Source organism: Cricetulus griseus, chromosome 2, assembly GCF_003668045.3.
Source record: "Cricetulus griseus strain 17A/GY chromosome 2, alternate assembly CriGri-PICRH-1.0, whole genome shotgun sequence".
In the NCBI taxonomy this organism is placed as follows: Eukaryota; Metazoa; Chordata; class Mammalia; order Rodentia; family Cricetidae; genus Cricetulus; species Cricetulus griseus.
In genome coordinates this window covers 50,786,595-50,810,285 of record NC_048595.1, presented here as the reverse complement: position 1 = coordinate 50,810,285, position 23,691 = coordinate 50,786,595, and the positions used below count along the sequence as shown (strand labels likewise).

The 23,691-nt window shown below is 46.2% G+C and overlaps 1 protein-coding gene across 1 annotated transcript in view; it reads left to right on the top strand.

Annotated features, from left to right (window-relative positions):
• Patj (PATJ crumbs cell polarity complex component) overlaps nt 1–21,129 on the top strand; it is a 320,448-nt gene extending 299,319 nt beyond the window's left edge. The window contains exons 44-46 of the mRNA XM_027400463.2: nt 11,117–11,223; nt 16,387–16,510; nt 19,494–21,129. Coding sequence (XP_027256264.1) covers nt 11,117–11,223; nt 16,387–16,510; nt 19,494–19,640 — 378 coding nt within the window. The 3' untranslated portion in view covers nt 19,641–21,129. The remainder of the gene's footprint in view (nt 1–11,116; nt 11,224–16,386; nt 16,511–19,493) is intronic.
• The last annotated feature ends 2,562 nt before the right edge of the window (nt 21,130–23,691 follow it).

The window sequence follows — 23,691 nt, the reverse complement described above, 5'->3', positions numbered from 1 at the left end:
TAACTAGGGTTACATAGCAAGACCTAAAACAAAAGAGGATGAAGACAAAGAATGGAGGAAGAGAAGAGGAGAAGAGAGGAGAGAAATAGAACTTTAAAAATTGGAGATAGCACTGGTAGTGTGCACCTTCAATCCCAGCACTCAGGAGGCAGAAGCAGAAAAGTGATTTCTGTGAGTTAGAGGCCAGCCAAGGCTGCATGGTGGGAACCTGTCTCAAGAAAGGGAGGGAGGGAGGGAGGCAGGGAGGGAGGGAGGCAGGGAGGGAGGGATAAGTGTAACTCAGTGTGAGAGTCCTTAACTAACATGGGCAAGGCCCTAGGTTTACTCCAAACACTGCTCCATATGCATATGTACATATATTTAGGTAATAAATGTCTGAACATATATATATATATGTTAATTAAAATAATATGACATACTTAATTTTAATCTGTTGGAACATAAAGTCAGAAGCCATCATCAAGCTGATAAATTTTGGGCTTGCAAGATGGCTCAAGGGGTAAAGACACTTGCTGCCAAACCTGACATGCTGAGTTTTATTTCCAGGACACATATGGTGGAAGGAGAGAACTGACTCCCACAAGTTGTCCTCAACTTCCACACACACACATACCATATGTATATGAGGCCTACACAATAAATAAATAAATAAGTTGAGAATAAATTTGAATGGATAATAAATTTCATCACCGAAGGTACATGCAGGAAGATCACAAGTTTGTGGCTACCCAGGGTTAATAACAAGATGCTGTCCAAAATTACCAAGGGCTCTGCCCAAGGCAGATACCTAGGAGTTGTGACTTACACACTCACTCTGAATGGGTTGCTGGACATGCTGATCAAGTTGAAGGACATGAACTTGGATATGAGGATGTAGCATGTGAGAATTCCTGGATTGGGAGGGAAAGCAGCTAAAGGGGAGGGGAGAGAATGAGTGTGTGAATGAATGGGTGCAGTGGGGGAGGAGAGAGTGAGTGTGTGAATGAATGGGTGCAGTGGGGGAGGAGAGAGTGAGTGTGTGAATGAATGGGTACAGTGGGGGAGGAGAGAGTGAGTGTGTGAATGAAAGAGTGCACTGGGGGAGAGAGTGAGTGTGTGAATGAATGGGTGCACTGGGGGAGAGAGTGAGTGTGTGAATGAATGGGTGCAGTGGGGGAGAGAGTGAGTGTGTGAATGAATGGGTGCAGTGGGGGAGGAGAGAGTGAGTGTGTGAATGAATGGGTACAGTGGGGGAGGAGAGAGTGAGTGTGTGAATGAATGGGTACAGTGGGGGAGGAGAGAGTGAGTGTGTGAATGAATGGGTACAGTGGGGGAGGAGAGAGTGAGTGTGTGAATGAAAGAGTGCACTGGGGGAGAGAGTGAGTGTGTGAATGAATGGGTGCACTGGGGGAGAGAGTGAGTGTGTGAATGAATGGGTGCAGTGGGGGAGAGAGTGAGTGTGTGAATGAATGGGTGCAGTGGAGGAGAGAGTGAGTGTGTGAATGAATGGGTGCAGTGGGGGAGAGAGTGAGTGTGTGAATGAATGGGTACAGTGGGGGAGGAGAGAGTGAGTGTGTGAATGAAAGAGTGCACTGGGGGAGAGAGTGTGTGAATGAAAGAGTGCACTGGGGAGAGAGTGAGTGTGTGAATGAAAGGGTGCAGTGGGGGAGAGAGTGAGTATGTGTATGAAAGAGTGCAGTGGGGGAGGAGAGAGTGAGTGTGTGAATGAATGGGTACAGTGGGGGAGGAGAGAGTGAGTGTGTGAATGAAAGAGTGCACTGGGGGAGAGAGTGAGTGTGTGAATGAAAGGGTGCAGTGGGGGAGAGAGTGAGTGTGTGAATGAATGGGTGCAGTGGGGGAGAGAGTGAGTGTGTGAATGAATGGGTGCAGTGGGGGAGGAGAGAGTGAGTGTGTGAATGAATGGGTACAGTGGGGGAGAGAGTGAGTGTGTGAATGAATGGGTGCACTGGGGGAGAGAGTGAGTGTGTGAATGAAAGAGTGCACTGGGGAGAGAGTGAGTGTGTGAATGAAAGAGTGCACTGGGGGAGAGAGTGAGTGTGTGAATGAATGGGTGCAGTGGGGAAGGAGAGAGTGAGTGTGTGAATGAATGGGTACAGTGGGAGGAGAGAATGAGTGTGTGAATGAATGGGTACAGTGGGGGAGGAGAGAGTGAGTGTGTGAATGAATGGGTGCAGTGGGGGAGAGAGTGAGTGTGTGAATGAATGGGTACAGTGGGGGAGAGAGTGAGTGTGTGAATGAATGGGTGCAGTGGGGGAGGAGAGAGTGATTGTGTGAATGAATGGGTACAGTGGGGGAGAGAGTGAGTGTGTGAATGAATGGGTGCAGTGAGGGAGGAGAGAGTGGATGTACGAATGAATGGGTGCAGTTGTTAGTTGGGTCTAGAGCAAGCTCACCCTGGGCTGGGAATTTAGCAGATTTGTTCTAGAGTACCAACCAAGTAGCCAAGACATGTGAGTATAGTTAAAGGAATGCTTTGTGAATTCTATTTATTTATTATTTATTTATTTATTTATTTATTTATTTATTTATTTTGAGGGAGCTGAGACAAGTTCTTATTCTGTAGTTCAGGCTAACCTAAAATTCACCAGATATCCCAGGCTGGTCTTGAGCCCATAACAATCCTTCTGCATCATTTTTCCAAGTGCTAGGAAAACAGGCATGAGCCACCATGTCAGCTGGCTTGAGAATTCCTCACCTTGCCTTCCAGTCAAGTCACTTTTCCAGAGCATCCGTAAATTCTGGCTTACTTGGTGTAGGATGTGCCCTGAACATCAGAGGGTGGTAACACTCTGCAGAGGTGATTCTATGCAGGGGGCTGAGGGATAAGTGATGTTGGGGTTTATGATGAAGAGGAAACCACATGATGCCAGGAAGAGAGTCTGAAAATACAGCAAAAGACAGAAAGCTGTGGAATGTGTGTGTGCGCACTGAGAGTACGGTAAACCGGTGCCTCCGGCAGTCTAGCAGGTTTCCTCTGCAGCACACACCACAGCTCTCCCCTTACAGAGCTGCTGAGGACTAAGTGGGGCACAGGGGACAGTACTCAATGGTCTCACTTTCATTATAATATCTTAGATGTAAGGCCTGAGAAAGACAAAATGCCTTTTGATAGCATAGAAATTGGCTTGGGGTGCAGCTTGGAATTCCTGCCTAGCAAACACAAGCCATGGGGCCCTGTCTAGAAAAATAAATTTTAAAAACCCTCAGAGAAATCTTCGTAGTATTCCAGGTGACACTGGGGGTGAGAGCCACTAGAGGGCACTATGCCCAGCAGCCATTGTGCCCCTTTCATGTATTATACTTTAGACCCTTAGATTTTTGTTTGTTTGTTTGATTTTGTTTTTTGTTTTTGTTTTTCGAGGCAGGGTATCGCTGTATTGCTTTGGAGGCTGTCCTGGAACTCGCTCTGTAGCCCAGGCTGGCCTTGAACTCACAGAGATCTACCTGCCTCTGCCTCCCAAGTACTGGGATTAAAGACGTGAACCACCAACACCCGGCTAGATTTTTATTTTTTAGGAAGCCTAAAAATTAGTACATCAAGAGAGTCATTGTCAGTGCGTTCTAGACAAACACTTTCTGCTACTTCCAATTGTACCAAGGCCAGTTCTGAGCTTCTGTTGATCTTTAGGATGCCCACTCTCTCGAGGTCACCCTGGCCTCAGCCCTTGTGTCCACTTTCTGCACTTCTACCCCCTCTGGATCTAGGATGCAAGCTGGGTATGGGTGCTGAGCTTTACATCTCATACCAAAAATACCTGGGCCCTGACGAATCTCGGGCTAACAGTGTTCCCTTGCAGGGTTAGATGCTCAGGAAAGCCCCAGTGAAGAGCACGGGCTCTTGTGCTTTATAACAGCCCACGTTCCTGGAAACTTTTTTGACTTCTCGTTCTCCAAGACATAATCCCCCAAACCGTCTTTGGTGACTTGTTGTGTTTTGATTTGGTTTGGTTTTTGACTTTTCGAGATGGGTTTCTCTGTGTAGCCCTGGCTGTTCTGGAACTGGCTCTTATAGCCCAGGCTCACAGAGATCTGCCTGCCTCTGCTGGGATTAAAGGTATGCGCCACCACCACCTGAGGGCTCCCAAACCTGTTTTTTTAAGGAGAGCTACCCAACTTGGGGGTCCATACAATAAAAGCATACGCAAATGACTCAACTAGAGAGTTTAATGGAACACAGAGTGACCTACTGCTGAGCAATAATGCTGAAGTTGAACTCCGCTTTACTCCCAAGTCATTTAGTGTCCCAGTAACTGCAGCAGAAGCCAGCATGTCTGATGAAATGACCCTTTCTCAAGGAGAATGGCTTGAGAGGTGAACGCCGATAAAGGAGCTGAAGGAATTGCAAGCTGAAAGAGAAACTCCATTGGAGGGGGGACCACAGTGAAGGAACAAGGCGTTTGGCGGGGGAAACATGGGGTGAGATGTGAGTGCGGTGGGAGGGGGGAACACAGACTGACCACAGAGATCAGTAGGTGAGGGAAACACCGAGTGAGGTGTGAGGGCCGTAGGAGGGGGAAACACACACTGACAGGGAAGAGTGGTGGGAGGGGGAAACATGGTGATTTGCTCATCTCCCAACCGCGTGGACTGTTCCTTAGGCCTGCGGGACAGAGCTTCCTCCTTAGCCTTCCCGTCCCTCAGCTCGGCTTCCTTAGGTAGCTGCGTCTTCCCCTCCTCTTGCTTTCTGTTGGTAGCCTCCCAGGTCTTTGTGGGTGGGCAGGTGTCTGTTCCCACTTCCTTCGGTAGGTGTGTCTTCTCGGCTTCCATGGCTTCCGTTCTCCTTGCCTTCTCTGGATGGGTCCTCTCTTCCATAGAAGGACGGGCCCCCGCTTCTTCCTTCCTGTTGGCAGGTCACACACTTGTCTTCTTGGCCTCTGCCTCCTTGGAGAAGTTGGGACTCCTCCTGCAGGCCCCTGGGCTGTGCTGCCTCAGGCCTGTAATTACTACGCGCTTAATAATAACTACACCTGGACGGGGGTACAAAAGACTTCCATTACCTGTCTGGGGAAAAATCTAAAATTATGCAAGCACTTGATAAGTATGGCAGCTCTCCTAAATGTAATAGGTTCATACCTGTCACCCAGGAAGTCTGCGCTTGGTCTGCCACTCTGACCACCTATGCATCTGTAGCACACTACTCCTAACAAGAGGTGCAGATTTAAAAGACATACCTGTTTTTGACCAGGTTAATGTTTTGAAGGACTGTGGTTGAGCAGGATGACATCAGCCGTATTTCCCAACTGTCCTTTTCCTCTGGGGAAAGAGGGGAAAGGGTGCCCGTCCACATGAGGCGGAAGGCCAGACCACAGATCCTAGGGTGGGATTGTTACCGAACCTAGGAGGCACAGCCTGTGCTCCAAGCCATCTCAATGAGCCAATTAAAAGCCTATTAATAGTGGAAAGTAGGAAAGGGAGACTTTGTGCAATGTGACCACACTGGGAAGAGTGACAGAGGTCCAGTGACCACACACACACACATTCCGTCTTTGGGTCCTGAAGTAAGACTGACGCCTAAAGAGAGGACCAAGGCTATGAACATCTAAGCAGTCCTGGTCAGTGCAACCCCCCACCCCACCCACTGACCTTCATTGTCTGCACTTGGGCTCATCCTGTAAGGTGTTAGAACTGTGTAGTGTCTCTTTCCTCAAGACAGTTCTCTCTCTAGCTGGCACCTTTTCCTTCTCCCAACATAAGATTCCTGGGGAAGCTTCTGTTTTGTTGAAGTCCATTGTTTCTGCCTAGCCAGTTACAGGGTCTCACCTGTCCAGGCCAGGGAATCAGAGGCTAGAACACCTGGAGTTGCAGAGACCATGATGCCCACGGTTTCATTAAGGGCCTCTAAGCCCTGTGTCACCCACTCTCCACCTTGACCATCTCTGTGTCATGCTGCCCCTCACAGGACACCTACTGCATGCCTCCCTGAGGGCAGGACCAGTTCTCTCCCTTGTCTCCCCGAGTCCCGTCTCTGTTCTCAGAACCCAGTGATACTGAAAACAAGTCCAAGATTCACTTGATAAAGAAAAATAGAGTATGTTTCCTGTCAGCCTGTTGGTCTTCCCCTGCTTCCCCCAAAGGACCCCAGGCTTACCTCAGACCACAGTCCCCAGTCCCTGGTGTTCAGAGGTAAGGCTGAGCAGGACACCTAGGTCGTACCTCAGTGTTGAACTTGTACACCACTGACCTAAACCTTGGAGAGTAGCTCCTCCCCATTCCCAGGCCAGGCCCCAGGGAAGGTTTAGCCACTGCCTATCGAATTACTTGTCAATCAGCTCTCAAGGCAAATGTGCTGCCTACAAATGTCTTAGGGCTGGAAAGTCTTCCTGGAGGTGGCAGGTTTGCTGTCCTGGTCTCCCCACCAGAGACAATGCTGTCCTTCATATTTACCACTTGACCTGAGGGTTCCACTCCTATAAGATTGACAGGAGGGTTCTGGGTGACCCCCAAGGATTTACTGGTGGCTAAGAAGCCTTTTTATTTTAGAGCTAGTTGTGGGGAGGAAACTGCAGGCTTTTTCTTTTTCTTTTTCTTTTTTTTTTTTTTTTTTTTTTTTTTTTTTTTTTAGCTGGATGGTAAAACTTTATGATGAGTGTAACTGGACTGTAACTGGGACACAGCTATGTCTGGAAAGTAAATTCTGCAGCTCTTTTTTCCCTTGTGCCGGGTGATTGCTTCCCAACGTCTGATTAAAGACTACTAGATTTGCTGGTTGATGGTGGTGCACACCTTTGATCTCAGCACTCAGGAGGCAGAGGCAGGTGGATCTCTGTGAGTTCAAGGCCAGCCTGGTCTACAGAGGGAGTTCCAGGACAGGCTCCAAAGCTACAGAGAAACCCTGTCTCGAAAAACAAAAACAAAACAAAGGAAGGAAGGAAGGAAGGAAGGAAGGAAGGAAGGAAGAAAGAAAGAAAGAAAGAAAGAAAGAAAGAAAGAAAGAAAGAAAGAAAGAAAACAAGGCAATGTCCTCATGGATTTCTGGCTCTGCCCGATAGGGACATGACAGTCCCATCCACACATCCTGCAGTGACCACTCTAAGCTTCGTTTTAAATGCTGATTTTCATGAGATCCCTGTGTTTTGACTATGTCATTCTACTCCATAAGCATTCAGTTCTAACAGAGTTAGGAATGGAAGCACTGGCCCGTAGGAGCCCTGAATAGACCAGACTCAGCTACTTTTTCCACAAAGCTGAGCCTAATGACTCACACCTAGCCTGCACTCCAGCACTCAGGAGGCTGAGGCAGGAGGATCATGACTTCCAGGCAAGCCTAGACTACATAGGAGATCCAGTCTTACCTCTTTTCCCCACCCAAAACAGAAACTCACAGGACAAGAGCATAGTGAGGCTAGGAAAAGAGCTTTATTAAATAAATAGGGTGACCACAACAGGAACAGCAGTGCTCGAAGAACCTAGCCTCAGTTGCCTGCAGTAGTCCTGGGCACACAGTAGAGAAACAAAGGGAAGCCTTAACGTTCCTGAGGTAGGATCCCAGGCTGTCTTGGTCTGGCTGTCCTCTGGTTGATCGTTATCTTGGGCCATTTTCTCAGGATTGGCCATGCAGAGCTTGCTCTGTTGGTGCTAACAGTCAAGTCTGTTGTTCCTGAGGGCTGGAGTCGCTTTAAGTAAAAAAAAAAAAAAAAAAAGACTCAGGAGAACCCACAAGACAGGAAAAGAAACAAGATGGAGTCACAAATATAACTGAGAGCTGGCAAAATGAAGATAGCTCAGCTGGTAAAGGCACTTGCTGCCAAACCTGACCACTTGAGTTCACACGTGGGAATCCACATGGGGAAGAGACAACTGATCCCACAGGATGTCCTCTTAACTCCACACGTGCACGATGGCATGTGCAGGTTCCTCCTACCCATAACACACACACAAAATAAATAAGTGTAAAGAGAAAAACTGGGCACTGAGCTGAAGAGAGGCTCAGCAGTTAGTAATGGCTCTGGCTACTCTTCCAGAAGACCAGGTTTAGTGCCCAGCATCCACATAGCAGCTCACAACTGTCTGTGACTTCAGTTCCAATGCCTTCACACAGACACACATACAGGCAAAAAAAAAAAAAAAAAAAAAAAAAAAAAAAAAAACAATGCACATAAAATAAAAAAAATGTCATTAAAATAGAAAGCAAAACTCTCAGACGGAGAAGCAGGTCTTTAATCCCAGCACTCGGGAGGCAGACAGAGGCAGGCAGATCTCTGTGAGTTTGAGGCCAGCCTGGTCTTCAGAGTAAGTTCCAGGACAGCCAGAGCTATTACACAGAGAAACTTTGTCTCAAAAAAAAAAAAAAAAAAAAAAAAAAGAAGATAAGAAAAACTCAAAATGTTATTAGCTGAGTTACTACCTGGACCTCCATTAAGCCCTTTGGCATTACTGCATTTCTGTGGAGCTGGGCCTGCCTAATTGCTATAACGGACCAGAAGCCCATCTCCACGGGACCAGGTTCTGTAGAGGGAGTTACCTTCTGGGGCATCAGCTGCTCATGGAACCTAAGATGAGATGGGTTCTCAGCTGCACAAACACACACTGCCACAATTCCTGACAAACAGCTTGAAAACACAGAAGAAAGCAGGAAGAATGAACCTAAACAGGGGACTAGAGAGGGTTACATGAGGAGCAGGACTGCCATCTAAACTGATTGGTGTAGCTATCCCTAAGGAGGAGACTCCAGAAGATTGAGAGGCGTGAGAAAGGAGAAATGGGCTTAAAATGGTGTGTGTGTGTGTGTGTGTGTGTGTGTGTGTGTGTGTGTGTGTGTGTGTGTATTGGGGGTTTGCTATTCACATGTTTAGAATCTTATCCCAAGCACAAAAGGAACCTGCTGAAAGGTTTGAAGCAATGGAGTACCACGGTATATCTGGGGAGATGCCTCGGGAGAGTAAAAGACCACAAGTGAACAGATTGAAGAAGCATTGACATTCTAGTGGATGACTACTTATTCAATAGCAGGAGGTACCAAGGTAGACTCTTGGACTGAGCACCCGTGTGACTAGCACCTCAGCCTGTGTGGCAGATTGACAGGCATCAGCCATGAAAGTTTTCAATAGTGTCCCTTGTTGGTTTATAACGGGGGAGCTGGAGGTGTCGCCTCCTAAGGAGAGAAAAATGAAAGGAAAAGTTAACTGAGCAGGGGTGGGTTTGGGGATCAAGAGTTTGGAGAGGAAGTAGGGTGGGGCTGCATGGTGTTTGCACATGCTCTTAGAGCCTAGGGCCCCACATACGCTAGGTATGCACTCTGAACTACATCCCCAATCCGGATTTGGAGTTGTCCTGATTTTGATAAACTGAGAGATGTGAAATGAAAATCTCAAGGTGGTGATTGGCCAGAGCACAGCAGCTGGGTTGTAAGCACACTGTTGGAATTTTAAGCCAGGGGAATGAATATGCTGTCTTTTGAGCCTGAAGCCACCCTGGCCTGTGATTGAGTCAGGAGGTAAGCTGAAAGATAGCAGAGAGCAGATCCTAGCAATAGCTGGAAAGCCAGGAGAATTCGGGTCAGGGAGGCTCAGGCCGGGTGATAGGGTGGAAGCTGGAATGGAGTGTTTGTGAAGACAGTGTGCCTTAAGAGCAGGCAGTATCCTCCAGGGCTCTGGGCTATGGACGACAGTGCAGCATGCTATTGGAAGAAGAGAGGCTTGCATGGTCTGGCAGGGAACTGGCATTTCTTCTTAGGTTTTTATCCTAAGCATCCCCCCCCCCACTCCGTTTAATCGTCATTCTTCCCACAACTGTATTTCTAGAACACTCTGCACTTGCATGTAACTGTTTTCCCCTCATCTGGGATGATTCCCAAATGCATTCTGACAGCTTCTGGGGCCTGTTGCTTTTTGTACTGGCAACGCTGCTGTTTCACAACTGAGACATGTGTGCCCTCTGTTGGTCTGTTCTGAAACTGCGTCCAATCAAGCTCCCTTCCACTCTTGCTGGCAAACTCCTAACAGGGTCTGTGCCGAATTGCAGTCAGCCCTCCAGATCCCTGGGTTCTATTCTGGGGTGGGGGAGGGGCAGCAGAGGGACAATGAGGTCAGTATGTTGAACACAGGGTAATGTTAGGAGAGCTGCCACAGGGCAGGACACCTTGAAGGTTTTAGGAAGGACTTCAGCTTGTGGCCCAAGGCATCTGGTTCTCTGCAGATGGCTTCGGACAGTGTCTGGAGTAAACGGCTCCATGTTAGCGTAGTTCTGGCTGCTGCAGAAAAGTGAGATCGGGCAGCCAGTGAGACAACTCTTCTTGAACTGCACACAAGACGACTTTATGGATCAGCCTGTAGCATCTAAGAGGACTGTGGGCTTTGAGAACAGGCCATGGTCATCTGGGATGCAGAAGGCTACAGAAGCACTGGCTGTGAGACAGAAGGCTGAGGACATGGTGGCTATGGGTTCTCGATGGACACACACTGGGGACTTAGTGGGGACACATAATGTGGATTTGGACTTAGTACGATAGAGCCATAGATAGAGTTGGGGATTATCATCACCAGATGGTGTTTAAACTCAGTGTGAGACACTGTAGATGAAAAAGACCAGGACCTCAGGAACTGGCCCTGTCACGTTGCACAGGGTCTGGAAAAGAGGATGGCAAGGTCGGAAAGGCAGAAGAGTAATTGCCGGAGCAGGGCCCAATGACACCAGCCTGTGATCCACTAGCTATTGGGAGACTAAGGAGGGGCCAGCCCACAGACAGACTGTGAAGCTTAGGAAGACCCTGCTGTCCTGTTCTATTGAAGTCTTTAAAAGGAGGGACTGGGGACAAGGTGAGCGACAGTGTAGGCTTCAGTCCCCAGGTCACAAAAAATAAAGAAGGGGGTGGGGAGGGACAATCATGGGGAATCAAATGAAAGAAATAGCTTACGAATGAGAATCAAAGCCTCCAGCCCAGCATGGAGGGCCACACTGAAATCCCAGCAGTGGGGAGGCTGCACTGGGAAATGGGGGGGGGGAGAAAGGAAGAAAGACGGGGAAAGAGGAAAATAGGAAGGGGAGTGAGGGGAAGTGAGAATGAGCAATCCATTCTGTACAATGCTACATGTAAGTTGAATGAGGATTAAAATGCAACATGGTTTCTCCAGCATTCTTGCAGCTTATAGTAAAATACCTTGCTGTCCCCCTCCCCCAGGTTGTGGCAGACACCAATATAAGTGCCATAGCGACTCAGCTTGAAATCATGTCTGCAGGCTCCCAGCTTGGCTCTCCGACTGCTGACCACCATCGGGAAGACATGGAGTGAGTATTCTAATGTAGAGTGGGCCTAGACCCTGAGTATCAGGTTCTAACATGTGTGATCTCAAAGTAGATGAATGTACATGCTGTGTTCTCCTGACCTAGATGAAGTCTGACAAGGTGCCAAGGCTGCTCTCTGTTTCACGCAAGATCCTTCAGAGACCATGGTACAGCCTGTACTCACACTACTTCTCATTGCCTTGACACGAGCCCGTGCCTTCTTTCCTAAGAAACGGCAGGCTTACACCAGGTCCACCCTGCTCTAAGATGCTAAGAGTCACATTTCTTTAACTCACTCAGCTAAGGTGAAATCTTGCTGTCCCCTTTGCTGGCATGTGTCTTTACAGCTAGCCATTGCAAAGTTGTTCATTAAAGCAATGCTTCCAGAACTAAAAAGATGTAAGAATAAACTCAGGAGGCCAGAAAGATGGCTCAGCATGTAAAGGCACTTGCCACTAAGTCTAATGACCCGAGTTCAATCTCCAGGTCTCAACCTCACAAGCGATGCTCCTCTGCACTCCACTTGGCTGTGTACACTCTAAGACAGTATTCATGGAAACTCTGAGTAGAAGGTCCCCAGTAGATTTGGGCATCTGGTCTTAGCAGGTTCCCTAGGGTAATTGGACCAGACAGGCAGAAAACAGCTGCACTTTGAGCACTGCTGCCTGAAGCTGTCTGTCAGTGCACTGTCAGCACCTGGTCACAGTGTGTGCTCAGTAAATGCTGTTGGTGGATAGTTCATTTAAGGAGCTCATGATCACAGCCATACACAAGGAGCTTTATCAACCTAAATGATACTTTTGGTTGTGTCTAGTAAAGAAAGAATATTAAGGCAGTTCCAATTTTTTTCTCATGATACATGCCATCAAATATGACCAAATAGGAAAAAAAGCATTTTCAAGGTACTACAGCTCTTTAAACAAAGTCAAGATAGAGAGGTTAGTGCTGGAGCTCAGCTGGTAGAGTATCTCTTAGCATTACAACACCCTGGATTCACCCTCAGTACCATGTGAAACTGAACAGGACAACCCAGATGTATAATCCCAGTACTCAAGAGGTAGGGCAAGAGGACCAAAACTCCAAACCCATTTTGTTTATATAGCAAGCTTAAGATAAGCCTAGGGTACATGACATCCTCTCTCATTCTCTCTCTCTCTCTCTCTCTCTCTCTCTCTCTCTCTCTCTCTCTCTCTCTCTCAAGAAAAAAAGAAAAGAAAAATCAACTGGCTCTGATGGCTCATACATGTAGTCCCAGAATTGGGGGCTGATGTAAGAGCTTTGCAAGGCAAAGGCCACCTGAGCTACATGGTGAAAGCAGTAAGATTAAAGCCAAGTCTTTAGAGAAGAGTAGTGCTGCCCTTCTCATCTGGTCCTTTGCTCTAACTCCACAGCTCTGGCAGGGACCTGTCAGCACAAACAAATCCACAGCTAACATCTGAGTGTCTTTACAAACTGGTCTCTGCCAGGCGCTGTGGTCATGCCTTTAATCCCAGCAATGGGGAGGCAGAGGAAGCACTCTGTGAGTTTAAGGCCAGCCTGGTCTACATAATGAGTTCCTGGACAGCCAGAACTACATAATATAGAAACCCTGGCATTAAAAAAGAAAGAGAGCCAGGAGATGGTGTCTCATGCCTTTAATCCCAGTACTTGGGAAGCAGAGGCAGATGGATCTCTGTGAGTTCAGGGCCAGCCTGGTTTACTGAGTGAATTCCAGGACAGCCAGGACTACTCTGAGAAACCTTGTCTCAAAAGAGAGACAGAAAAAGAAAGAAAAGAAAAGAAAGAAATGTTAAGGGATGGCTTGAGAAGGAACCTCAGAGGTTAAGAGCACACTGTTCTTCAAGAGGGCCTGAGTTCAGTTCCCAGCACCGGAGCCAGGCAGTTTGTAGCCTCCTGTAACTCCAGTTCCAGAGGATACAGCACCCTCTTCTAGACTCCACAGGTATTTGCATTTACACACACACACACATATAAAACAACAAAAAAGATAACATTCAAAGAAGAAATATTAAGGTATTATGAGATAAATTGGCATGATCCAGCTGACACATGCTCCAGATTTCCAGTGGGCTCAGGAATGCAGGTCCCTAAGGACTTGGTGGCCCCGAGACCAGTTCTAACACACTAACCTTGAGCACCTCATTTCTCTCTCAATGTCCTTGGCAATGGGGGTAATGTCTGCAAAAGCAGCCAGAATCAGGCTAGATCCCAAAGCTGGGTCATTGCTGAGCATGCTCATGAGGCTGCAGAGAGAGAAAGGCCTAGTCTTACTCGTGATATCACCACTGTTCCATGTAGTGACAGTTCATTATTTCAACAGATGTTTATGGAGCACCTCTCTGAGGCCAGGCACTGCACTGAGCTCTGAGGGTCAAAACACAGGAATGTTTGTAAAGATGTGACCCTACCTAGGCTTAAAGATAAAGTAGGCCTGTAAATTCATGTCTGTGGAAGGGCTAGTATGGGAAACTAAGTTCAGAGAGCTCAGAGTTCTTGAAGCCATTGCCATGGGGCCTGACCTGGGGTGTGTGTGTTGGGGTGGGGGGCAGTAATTGGAGAAGCTAATGGTGAGTTTTGAAAGAATCTGGCTAAGCAGGATAGCATTCAAAGCCATCCACAATTTGTACACCACAGACTATAGCAGTAGACAACTACTATTAAAAAAATTACATCAGCAATCAATGACTATTCAACCAGATGGAAACCAACCAAAAACTAGTTAGGCCAAGTTTTAGGGAAGGTTTAATCAGAACAGCATAATCAAAGGTCACATACCCCTTCACAATTTTCTGATACGTGAGTGGCTGAGTTTATAACAGGTGACTCTGCCTCTCAGACTTGCATGCTGCCACAAAACAAGGTATGTTGCCTGTACAGAGTGTGTGCCTCCTTGAGCCAGGCAGACATGGTGATAGAAACCTGTAATCCCAACGCTTGGGAAGCAGCAGCAGGAGGACCACTGAGTTCAAGGCCTGCCAGACTATGCAGCACAGCTTTGCCTCAAAAGGAAAAGAAAGAAAGGGACCCTCCCGCCACAAATCAGATGGTAGGGATGGGGACCCCAGAATTCCTTTGGGTTTTTACCCTTTGCATAGTATAATATGGGGAGAAGGGCTGAGGCGTAGCTCAGTTGGTACAGTTGCCTGGTATGCATGAAGCCTTCGGCTTGGTTTCCAGTACCACATAAAACCAAGCCTGGTCTTCCAAGCCTCTAATCTCAGCTGTTGGGAGGTGGAAACATAAGGATCAAAAATTCAAGGTCATCCTTGGCTACATTGCCAGTTCAAGACCAGCACTGGCTACATGAGACCCTATGTCAAAAGAAAACTAGTATTTAGGAATAAGAAACTGGCCTCGGGTAAGGTGAGATTACATGGCTTGAGCACACATGTGTGATTTGAATTTCAGTAATGTTGTCTGAGAGAGAAGACTTCCACACTGACGAAAATCTCAGTCACATATTTGGAACAGATTGTCTTTACCCATCTTGTTTCACACTGGTGACCCACTTCTCTCCTCTTGGATTTTAGTTCCTGTTTATACAGCTATGATCCCGAGTTTGCTGGGAGCACCTGGGTAGCTAAGATAGAAGGACCAAGTAGCCAGGCAGAGAAAAAGATGTACAATTAAAATAGTGTGGAATCAGGACCAGGGACAGAAAGACTGGGCCCATCCTCCTGAAGAGTGCAGGAGAACACCCTACTCACAGTGGGCTTGGAGGAGGGTCTTCCCACCCTAGGAGGAGTGCTAGGGGCACTTGGACAGGGAAGGGGCATCATTTCCCAAGCATTAGCCTGTCACTACTGGTTAGGGGCTGGCTTATCTGGGGACTGCAGACTTCCATCATGCTGACACAACCTCTGTATTGCTGACTATGCAGTCTGTGCACCTTTCTTTAAACAAAATAGGTCAGATTTTAAACCACAGGCTAGTTCTCAATTTTTGACCAAGATAAGATTAAAAGCTTATCTGAGTGTGATGGTGGCTCACTCCTGTGATCCCAGCTCTCAGGAGGCTGAGGAAGAAATGCTGAGTTCAAAGCTAGTTTGGGCGACAGAGTGAGTTCCAGGTTAACCTGACCTACAGTTCAAAGCACACTTCAAAATGGAGAGAGGTGGTTTGGCGAGAAGGCTCAATGGGTAAAGGCACTGGCTGTCAAGACTGGCAATCTGAGTTCAATCCCTGGAACCCTTGTGGTAGAAGACAAAGTAAGTCCTAAAAGTTGTCCTCTGACTTTGATGTGTACACAAAAACATTAAAGTACATATATTACATATAACAAATATATTAAAAATTAGGCCAAGCAGCCAGGTAGTGGTAGCACATGCCTTTAATCCTAGCACTTGGTAACAGGCAGGTAGCTCCGTAAGTTCAAGGACAGCCTGGTCTACAGAGCAAGTTCCAGGACAGCCAAGGCCACACAGAGAGACCCTGTCTTGAAAAAAAAAAAAAATTGGGCCCACAGCCTTCTTGTACAGGTTTAGAATTCTAGCTGCTCAGGAGGCTGAGGCAGGAACATCATGATCTCAAGGCCAGCCTGAGCTACATGGTGACCCTCCATAACTTAACAAAACCTTGTCTCAAAAATAAAATAAAATAAAAATGGGCTAGGAGTGTAGCTCAGTGCTACAGCTCCTAGGAGGCTAGCAGGTGCAAGGTTGTTGGTACTATCCCCGATACTACACCACACACACCATACAGAAAAGAAGCCAGCCTAGGCTATGCAACAAGATCCTATCTGAATAAAACAAAGCAAATGAATTAAGAACTAAGCATATAGGTGGGTGTAAAAGCTGATGCCAAAAATCTCAGAACTTAGGAGGCAAAAGCAAGAGGTTGAGATGTTGAAGGCCAATCCAGGCCACATAAGAAAGGAGGAAGGCACCATGCATAGGGAAAGGTATGTTGCCATTGTAGTGACTGTTTTAATTAGAAAACAGTGGAACCTGCAAGCAAAAACTCTAAACCTCAAGACTATTGATGAGCTGATGTGGCATGAAAAATGTACAACAGCATTTCCAGACTGCTTCCTAAGAGTGTGATTTGACAAAATGGCATTCATGGCTTTGCAGTGTGGAAGTCTCTCTCAAATCTGTGTGCTTCCCTTAAAGTGAACTCCATCTCAGTGTCTGCTCTCGACTTAAACAGCATGCGTTGTGCTTTCAGAATACCTGCACCTAAGATTATTACTTTGGAGAAAGGCTCTGAAGGATTGGGGCTTAGTATTGTAGGGGGTTATGGAAGTCCACACGGAGACCTGCCAATATATGTCAAGACTATATTTGCAAAGGTATTTTTTTTTCTTTTTACTGTTCTTTTAAAATCAAAACTAGTGAGATTTTTAAGTGCTTTGTACTGGTTTGCTGTGGTTTGTGCTTACTGGGGGAGCGGGGGTATTTCATTTAGGTCTCATAGGAAACACCAACCCGGGAAGGAAATGTCAACAATGGGGTCCCAAGCAGCAGTTTTCTCCGTACTCCAGTGGAAGCTGGTACTTAGATTCAAAGAGCATCTTCATCTTCAGCAGCACCTGCACTGGGGGCTGACTTTAGATGTGTTGTCCTAGGCTGCAAGGGATTTAGCTTTATCCTGTAATAAAGAAAATTAGGGTCTTGGTATGGTGGCGCACATCTTGATTCCCAACACTAATGTTCAGGAGGCAGAGGCAAGTGGATCTCTGAGTTCAAGGTCAGCCTGGTCTACAGATCGAGTTCCGAGACAGCAAGGGGGAGAGAGAATGGGGAGAAGATATCATGGGGCTGTATTACTGGCTGAGAGGGTAAGGTGCCTGCTTTGTAAGCATGAAGACCTGAGTTAAGACGGCCAACATCCACAGAAGGCAGCACTCTGGGGCAGAGACAGGCAATCCCAGACTCTCAAGCCAACCAGTCTAGCTGAATTGGTGAGCTCCAAGTGTGAGAGACACTATCTCAAAAAGTAAAAGTGGAAATAAAAAAGGATAATGATAGAGGAAGATACCCAACATTAACCTCTAGCCCACCACACCTGTCAGTGTGGTTGGGGCATCATCAGAACACATAGCTGAAAGTGACACGGATATGTATTACTGGTGCATTTAAAAGCAACCATCTCCAGGTATGTTTGCATGTGCCACTGATTCCAGCATTTGAAAGCTTGAGACCTGGGACAGTGGCTTAAAGTTTTAGTCTATAAATAAATAAATAAATCCAAAAAAATAAAACCAAATAAAATAATGAAAGAAACCATCATCGGGTCAGAGTGGGATGACACCAGGGGAAACAGTGAGTAGCCTGAAGTGCTGTGGGAAGCCCCTTGCAAACTTCTCCTGGAAAGGCACCCTGTAGAAGCACCCACATGAGCAATAGCTTGTTCGACGTGACTATTGACTGTTCTTGTCAGTTGTTTTCTTTTGTTTTTGGTTGGGGGAGTTGTTTCACTTTTGAGATAGGAGCTCATGTAGCTCAGGCTGGCCTTGAATTCACTATGTAGCCAAGGATGATCTTGAGCCCCTATCTATCTCCCCATCCCCAGTATCTGGATTGTAGGCATGAGTCATTACACCTAACTTGGTTTTTTGTTTTATTTGTTTGTGGTGTGTTTTATTTTTTAAGGAATATGTCTTTTTGCTTTGCTTTGCTTTTCAAGACAGGGTTTCTCTGTGTAGCCCTGACTGCCCTGGAGCTATCTCTGTGGATCCCCCTGCCTCTCTGCCTCCCAAGTGCTGGGATTAAAGGCATATACCATCACCACCACCTGACTGGAATGTTATTTTTGAAAAGTAAAACCTACCTAAAAATTAAAGTTTCTGAATCTAAAAGAAGAAAGAAAAGAAATTTCTAAGCCCTGGCTCATAGCCCACTTAGTGCAGTTAGTCTCGGTAGAAGAATTTTCCTGGGGCTGTCAGGATGGCGCAGTTGCTAAAGCACTTTCCTGTAAGCTTGATGGCTTGTGTTTGATCCCCAGAACCAACATGGTGAAAAGAGAGGACTGATTCCCAAAAGTTGCCCTCTGACCTCCACATATGCACTGTGACACACACACACACACACACACACACACACACACACACACACACACACACACAAATGCAGCTAACAACAACAACCATCATTTCTGGCCCTGTAGCATTGGAGATCACTGAACCTTTCTCTTTCTCATTTTGCTTGTTAAATTTGCCTGGCTTATCCAAATTATAAAATAAAATAGAGAATCAATAAACCTAAAGTGGACAGAGATCCCCCCCAATAAAGATTTTCTAAAATATTCCCGACCTTGTTTCTCCCACACAGAGAACACAGAACCCATGCTGCCTTCCCATTGGACATCCATTCCCTCAGACTCTCCCTTCTCAGGCTTCTGGAGCTGTGAAACATAGGGTGTAGGTTTATACATCAAAACTTCTTTTTCCTAATTCTCTTCCTTGACTAAAGGGCTATTTAACATAACCCATAGTAACTTTTCACTGCTCCAGAAATGTGACATGTCTACATCACAGGTGGAAACTGAGAGAGTCTGTCCGACCAGCAGGCTCTTAGGATGCTGCCAGCCAGGTGCATGCTTGTTTGAAAACTTCATGAGTTGGAAAGATGGCTCAGGAGTTAAGAGTGTGTGATCTTGCAGTCCGGCTCCCAGCACCCATGTCCCCGTATCAGGCAGCTCGTAACTGCCTGGAGCTGCAGCTGCAGGGGAGTTGGATGATCTGGCCTCTGCCCTCCCTCAGGCACCTGCACTCATGTGCACATACCTACACACACAGGCACGTAGTTTTTTAAAAATAAGCCTTAAAAAGAAACCTTAAAGTCAAAGCCACCTGAAGTCTTAGTCATCTCAGTAGCCAACAAGAAATAAATAGGCCTTCTCAGAAGGTAGAGACAAGCAATCTCTGTGACTCTGGGGCTGGCCTGGGCTACATAGTGAGTTCTAGGCCAGCAGAGTTACATGGTGGAACCTGTAGAAAAAAAAAAGGGGGGGGGAGGAAGGGAGAGAGGGAGAGAGAGAGAGATAGATGATGATAAAAAATGTAGGGCAGTGTTTGGAAGCCCCGGCAGCCTGTAACATGAGTTTGATCATGATGAGAATGCAGACTGAGCATGCCAGATCTGAAGTCTTCAGAACAGCTCTGTTTGGGATTTAGGTTGTTTTACTCAAATTATAGCATATTAACATATATGAAGCTTCATATATACGTGTGTGTGTGTGTGTGTGTGTGTGTGTGTGTGTGTGTGTGTGTGTGTGTGTGTGATTATTTCATGCAATATTCCTAGTCATTTTGTTATGTTTCTTGTTCACAGGGAGCAGCTGCAGAAGATGGCCGATTAAAACGAGGTGACCAGATCTTAGCTGTCAATGGCGAGACTCTGGAAGGTGTTACTCATGAGCAAGCTGTCGCCATTCTAAAGCAGCAGACAGGGACTGTGGCCTTGACTGTTCTGCCGTGAGCGCTGTTCCTGATCATGACATACGAAAATACACAATTCTGTGGCTTCCAGTTGGGATGAAAAGTTGCCTCGGCTAAAAGTCAGCATCATCACTGCTCGGATTCTGCTTGCAGAGACTGGAGCTGTAGCCTCTGCTTCCTACCCACATCCCTCGTTCCCACAGAGGCTTAACTGCAAGCTCCTGTGGTTTCATCTAATGAGTGGAAACAAAGGTTTAGCTTGTCATCTTAACTCGTGATTTACTTATGCTAATTTGTCTCTTCAAATAAGGCAGAAAACATTAGCAGTGCAATTAACTTCCTCACAATGAACTATTCATACATACTCTGCCGCTGGGAATTACTGCAGTCTCTTCCGTGTGACTCATAGTCAAGTCAATCTCCACTCCCTGTCTCTAGCTAGATCTATGTATGTTAGTCATTGGTGATTTTGAGGAGTCCATTTGCAGATTCTGTAGTCTACTCAGCATCCTGAAAGGTTTTCTTTCTGAGTTTCACACTTGAACACTGCTCATCAAGTGTGACTTAATGACCACAGAAGCAAGTAGTCCTGAATCCTAGCCACGCTAGCTCACGAAAGCTTACTCAGAGTGATGGGCATCTTAGCAGGTCGGGTCACCCCCACCCCCTCCCTGTAGACTACACTGGAGAGATAAGCAAGTTTGGGCATCCTCAGCCTTATTCAAAGTGAGTGACAAGTTTGGTTTGCCCTTCCCTTATCTCCATACCAGCTTGCACAGTAGCTCAGCCCGCAGCAGCTATGTGCAGCACTTGAACATAAAGTAACAGCAAATGACCTGGGAATATAGTGCTCAGCTTGGGTATCCCAGTCTCCTCCTCCTCCTATTGGCTGAAGATCTGCAGCTAAGAAAGCAACTGTAGCAGAAGAGGTAGAGGACTCCTAGAAGGAAATGGACTGGGGGTGTGGGGTGCTCATCACTGAATTCTGTAGGATCTTTCTTCTGTTGGAAACAAAGAAGGGCACCCTGAAAGGTCAGCAATGGCTGTATTCCAGAATTATTTAACTATAATCAGTGCTGCAAATTGTTCAGTAATCACCAAGATTTAATGGGCCCTAATGTAAAATGTTATTTAATTAGTGAGGATTTTTAACTGAGATTCCCTTTGAGTAGATGCAGTCACAAAGTGCATTAACTCTTGCTGTAATATTTTTGTGGCTATTCCAAAGTGCAGAGTGCCTCAGTTTTATGTTGACAATGCATTTCCATGACTGGTATTAAGTTTTTTGAGATTCCATAGGGTTTTTAGAATTTTTAATGTATCAAGATACATGGTTTTGTTTGTTAGGATTCTGTCTCCCAGTTCATGAGAAGCCACCAGCTTTAGTGTTCTGTGTGAATGATGCAAAGACCAAATGAAGCCCAGATGAAAATGTACCTTAAAAGATAAAGACAGCTGCATTAATGCTTTCAAAGTATAATTTTGCTTAATTTTGGTGGAATGACCTTAAATACACATTTTTGAAATAATGCATTGCTGTTGTGTCTTTATTTACACATCGTCCTTTTAGGACATGCTTCTAAAAGTCTGTTAATGAGGTAATTGTGGGACTTTCCTTATCAAGTTCCTCAGGGCCCTGTCTCTTTCCACAGGACTAATGAGTAATTGCTGTGCCAAAAAGGTTTGTTGCCATTGGAACTTACAATACACAGGAAGACAGTAATTTGCAAAATTAGTTTTCTTAAAATCATATATGGTTTTTTTGGCCATTTAAATCTATTATTAATATCATTAACTGGAGTTAGCCCAAGAGGTAAGTGAACTAGAAAAATAGAAGTACAGAATGTTTTTATGTATAGATATTTCCAAAGGTTCTGAATCAAGTCAGCTGACTAAGGAGCTGGCAGAGACATGGCTTATGGTGTTCACAATTAATCTCTGCGTCTAACTTCATTTTGTTCTTTAGAACAAGCTCTTCAGTGTCCTGTGATGATCTTTAGCCTGGGCTGGGGAATATCGCTCAGTTGGTAGCGCGCCCTCTTCTGACTTCAGTGGGCACTGCAAGCATGTACCCCACAGATCCACTTGCCGACAAAACACCTATGCATACAAAGTGAACAATATTTAAAAATAAATATTAAAGTCTTTTTTTTGTTTTTTGTTGGTTTGTTTTTGTTTTTCAGGAAAGGGTTTCTCTGTGGCTTTGGAGGCTGTCCTGGAACTAACTCTTGTAGACCAGGCTGGTCTCGAACTCACAGAGACCAGCCTGCCTCTCCCTGCCTTCCAAGTGCGAGGATTAAAGGCATGCACCGCTACCAACTGGCAAATTAAAGTCTTTTTAATAAGACTGATTTATGTGTATGTTTGCCTGCTTGAGTTTATGTGTACCACACAAGTGGGCCAGTACAGAACCTTACATCTCCTATACCTGGAGTTACAGTTGTGAGACACCACGTGGGTGCTCTCAAAGAGCAGTACATGCTTAATGCCTTAGCCATCTCTCAAACCTTCAAGATTTCAATCTTGTATTCTTTCTAAGATATAGTTTATTATTTTTAGTTATGGTGGCCAGTGTTCACATGAGTGCAGGTTTCCTTGGAGGCATCAAATTCCTTAGGATCTGGAGTGCCAGTTGTGAGCCAACTAACATGGGTGCTGGGAACGGAACTCGGGTCCTTTGGAATAGCAGCAAGTGCTCTTAAGCACTGAGCCATGTCTCCAGTGTTATGACAAAGCTCTCTGGGAACCTTGGCACATTCATGCAGAAAAGAGTGACTGAGGCAGGGGACAAACATGCCAGGCAGACAGAGCTTAGTGAGAGATATTAGAAAGAGAGAGGAGGAAGGAAAGAGAAAAGAGGTAGACACAGAGAGGACAGAAGAGAAGAGGGAGACGGGAAAAATCCTGTCTGCCCCAGAGGAACAGCAGGAAAGAGAGAGAAAAAGAGCAGAAGTGGGTGGGGGTCTTTCTTTTAAAGGGGTCCTTTGCACCTGCCTGCAGTCTAGTACTCATGAACCCTGGGCTGAACCGGGGACTTCCTGAGTGCATTCTGCCAGGTGACAGGTAGGCCAGCATAATGCCTGAATCCTTACATCCAGCCCCTTTGTTTCTTTGGGTTTTTCTTTGTTCGTTTTGAGATGGGGGTCCCAATATGTAGCCTTCGCTGGTCTATTCACTATATAGTCCAGGGTGGACTCAAACTCAGAAATCCACCTGCCTCTGCCTCTGCCTTTGCCTCTGAAGTGCTGGGACTAAGGGCATGTGCTACCACGCCAGCCTAAATTCCTTTTCATAAAATGAAAATAAATCTTTTAAAAAAGAAACAACTGGCTTTGCTTGTAGGAATGCTTCCCTACCTTCTTGCACCCTTGGAATGCACAGCTTTGCTATCAGTTGGAATCCTGCCCTGTATGCCTCTGTAATCTCTTGTCCAAAGTCCCAGCCTTCTAAGACATCAGCTTCAAAACCCACCAGCTTGGGAGAAAGCACCATTTTAAAGAGAGTGAAGGGGGACTCTTGCAGAAACCCATACCACAAGTCTTAGACTTTCCTCTCCAGAGCCTTCTTTTCCTTAACCCTCTGCTGAAAAATCTATATTTAATGCTTTTTAATAAGCATCAATCTGCTTCATATTGGCTTCTCTTCTTGAGTTCTTTTCTTCATGAAATCGTGGATGAGGTTTTACCTGACTAAGTGAACTCGTGCTGCTGAAACAGAGAGGTCCAGGCTGGGAAGGCCACCCCGTTTCAGCACCTTCTAAGCAAGAATGAGATCTAGGCAAGAGCACCCCATCCTCCTAAACTTGCTATCGAGTACCCCTCCCTGCTGCGGGCTTTGGAGTACAGAATCCTGCAATACCTCAGATAACCGCGTGGTAGCGCAAGAGACGCCATGCGTATGAGGCTTTTGACCAGCGCTCCTCGCAGGTAGGTGGACAAGGAGTCTGGCATGAAAAAATCCGCCTGCAGTGAGTGGTTTTATGACTTCCCTGAAGCCCAGATCTCAGAATGTCAGACTCACATCCAACCAGACTCTCAACAGACAGCACGGACAACAGGAAGGAATATATCCCGCGGAAGGCCAGGTTCCAT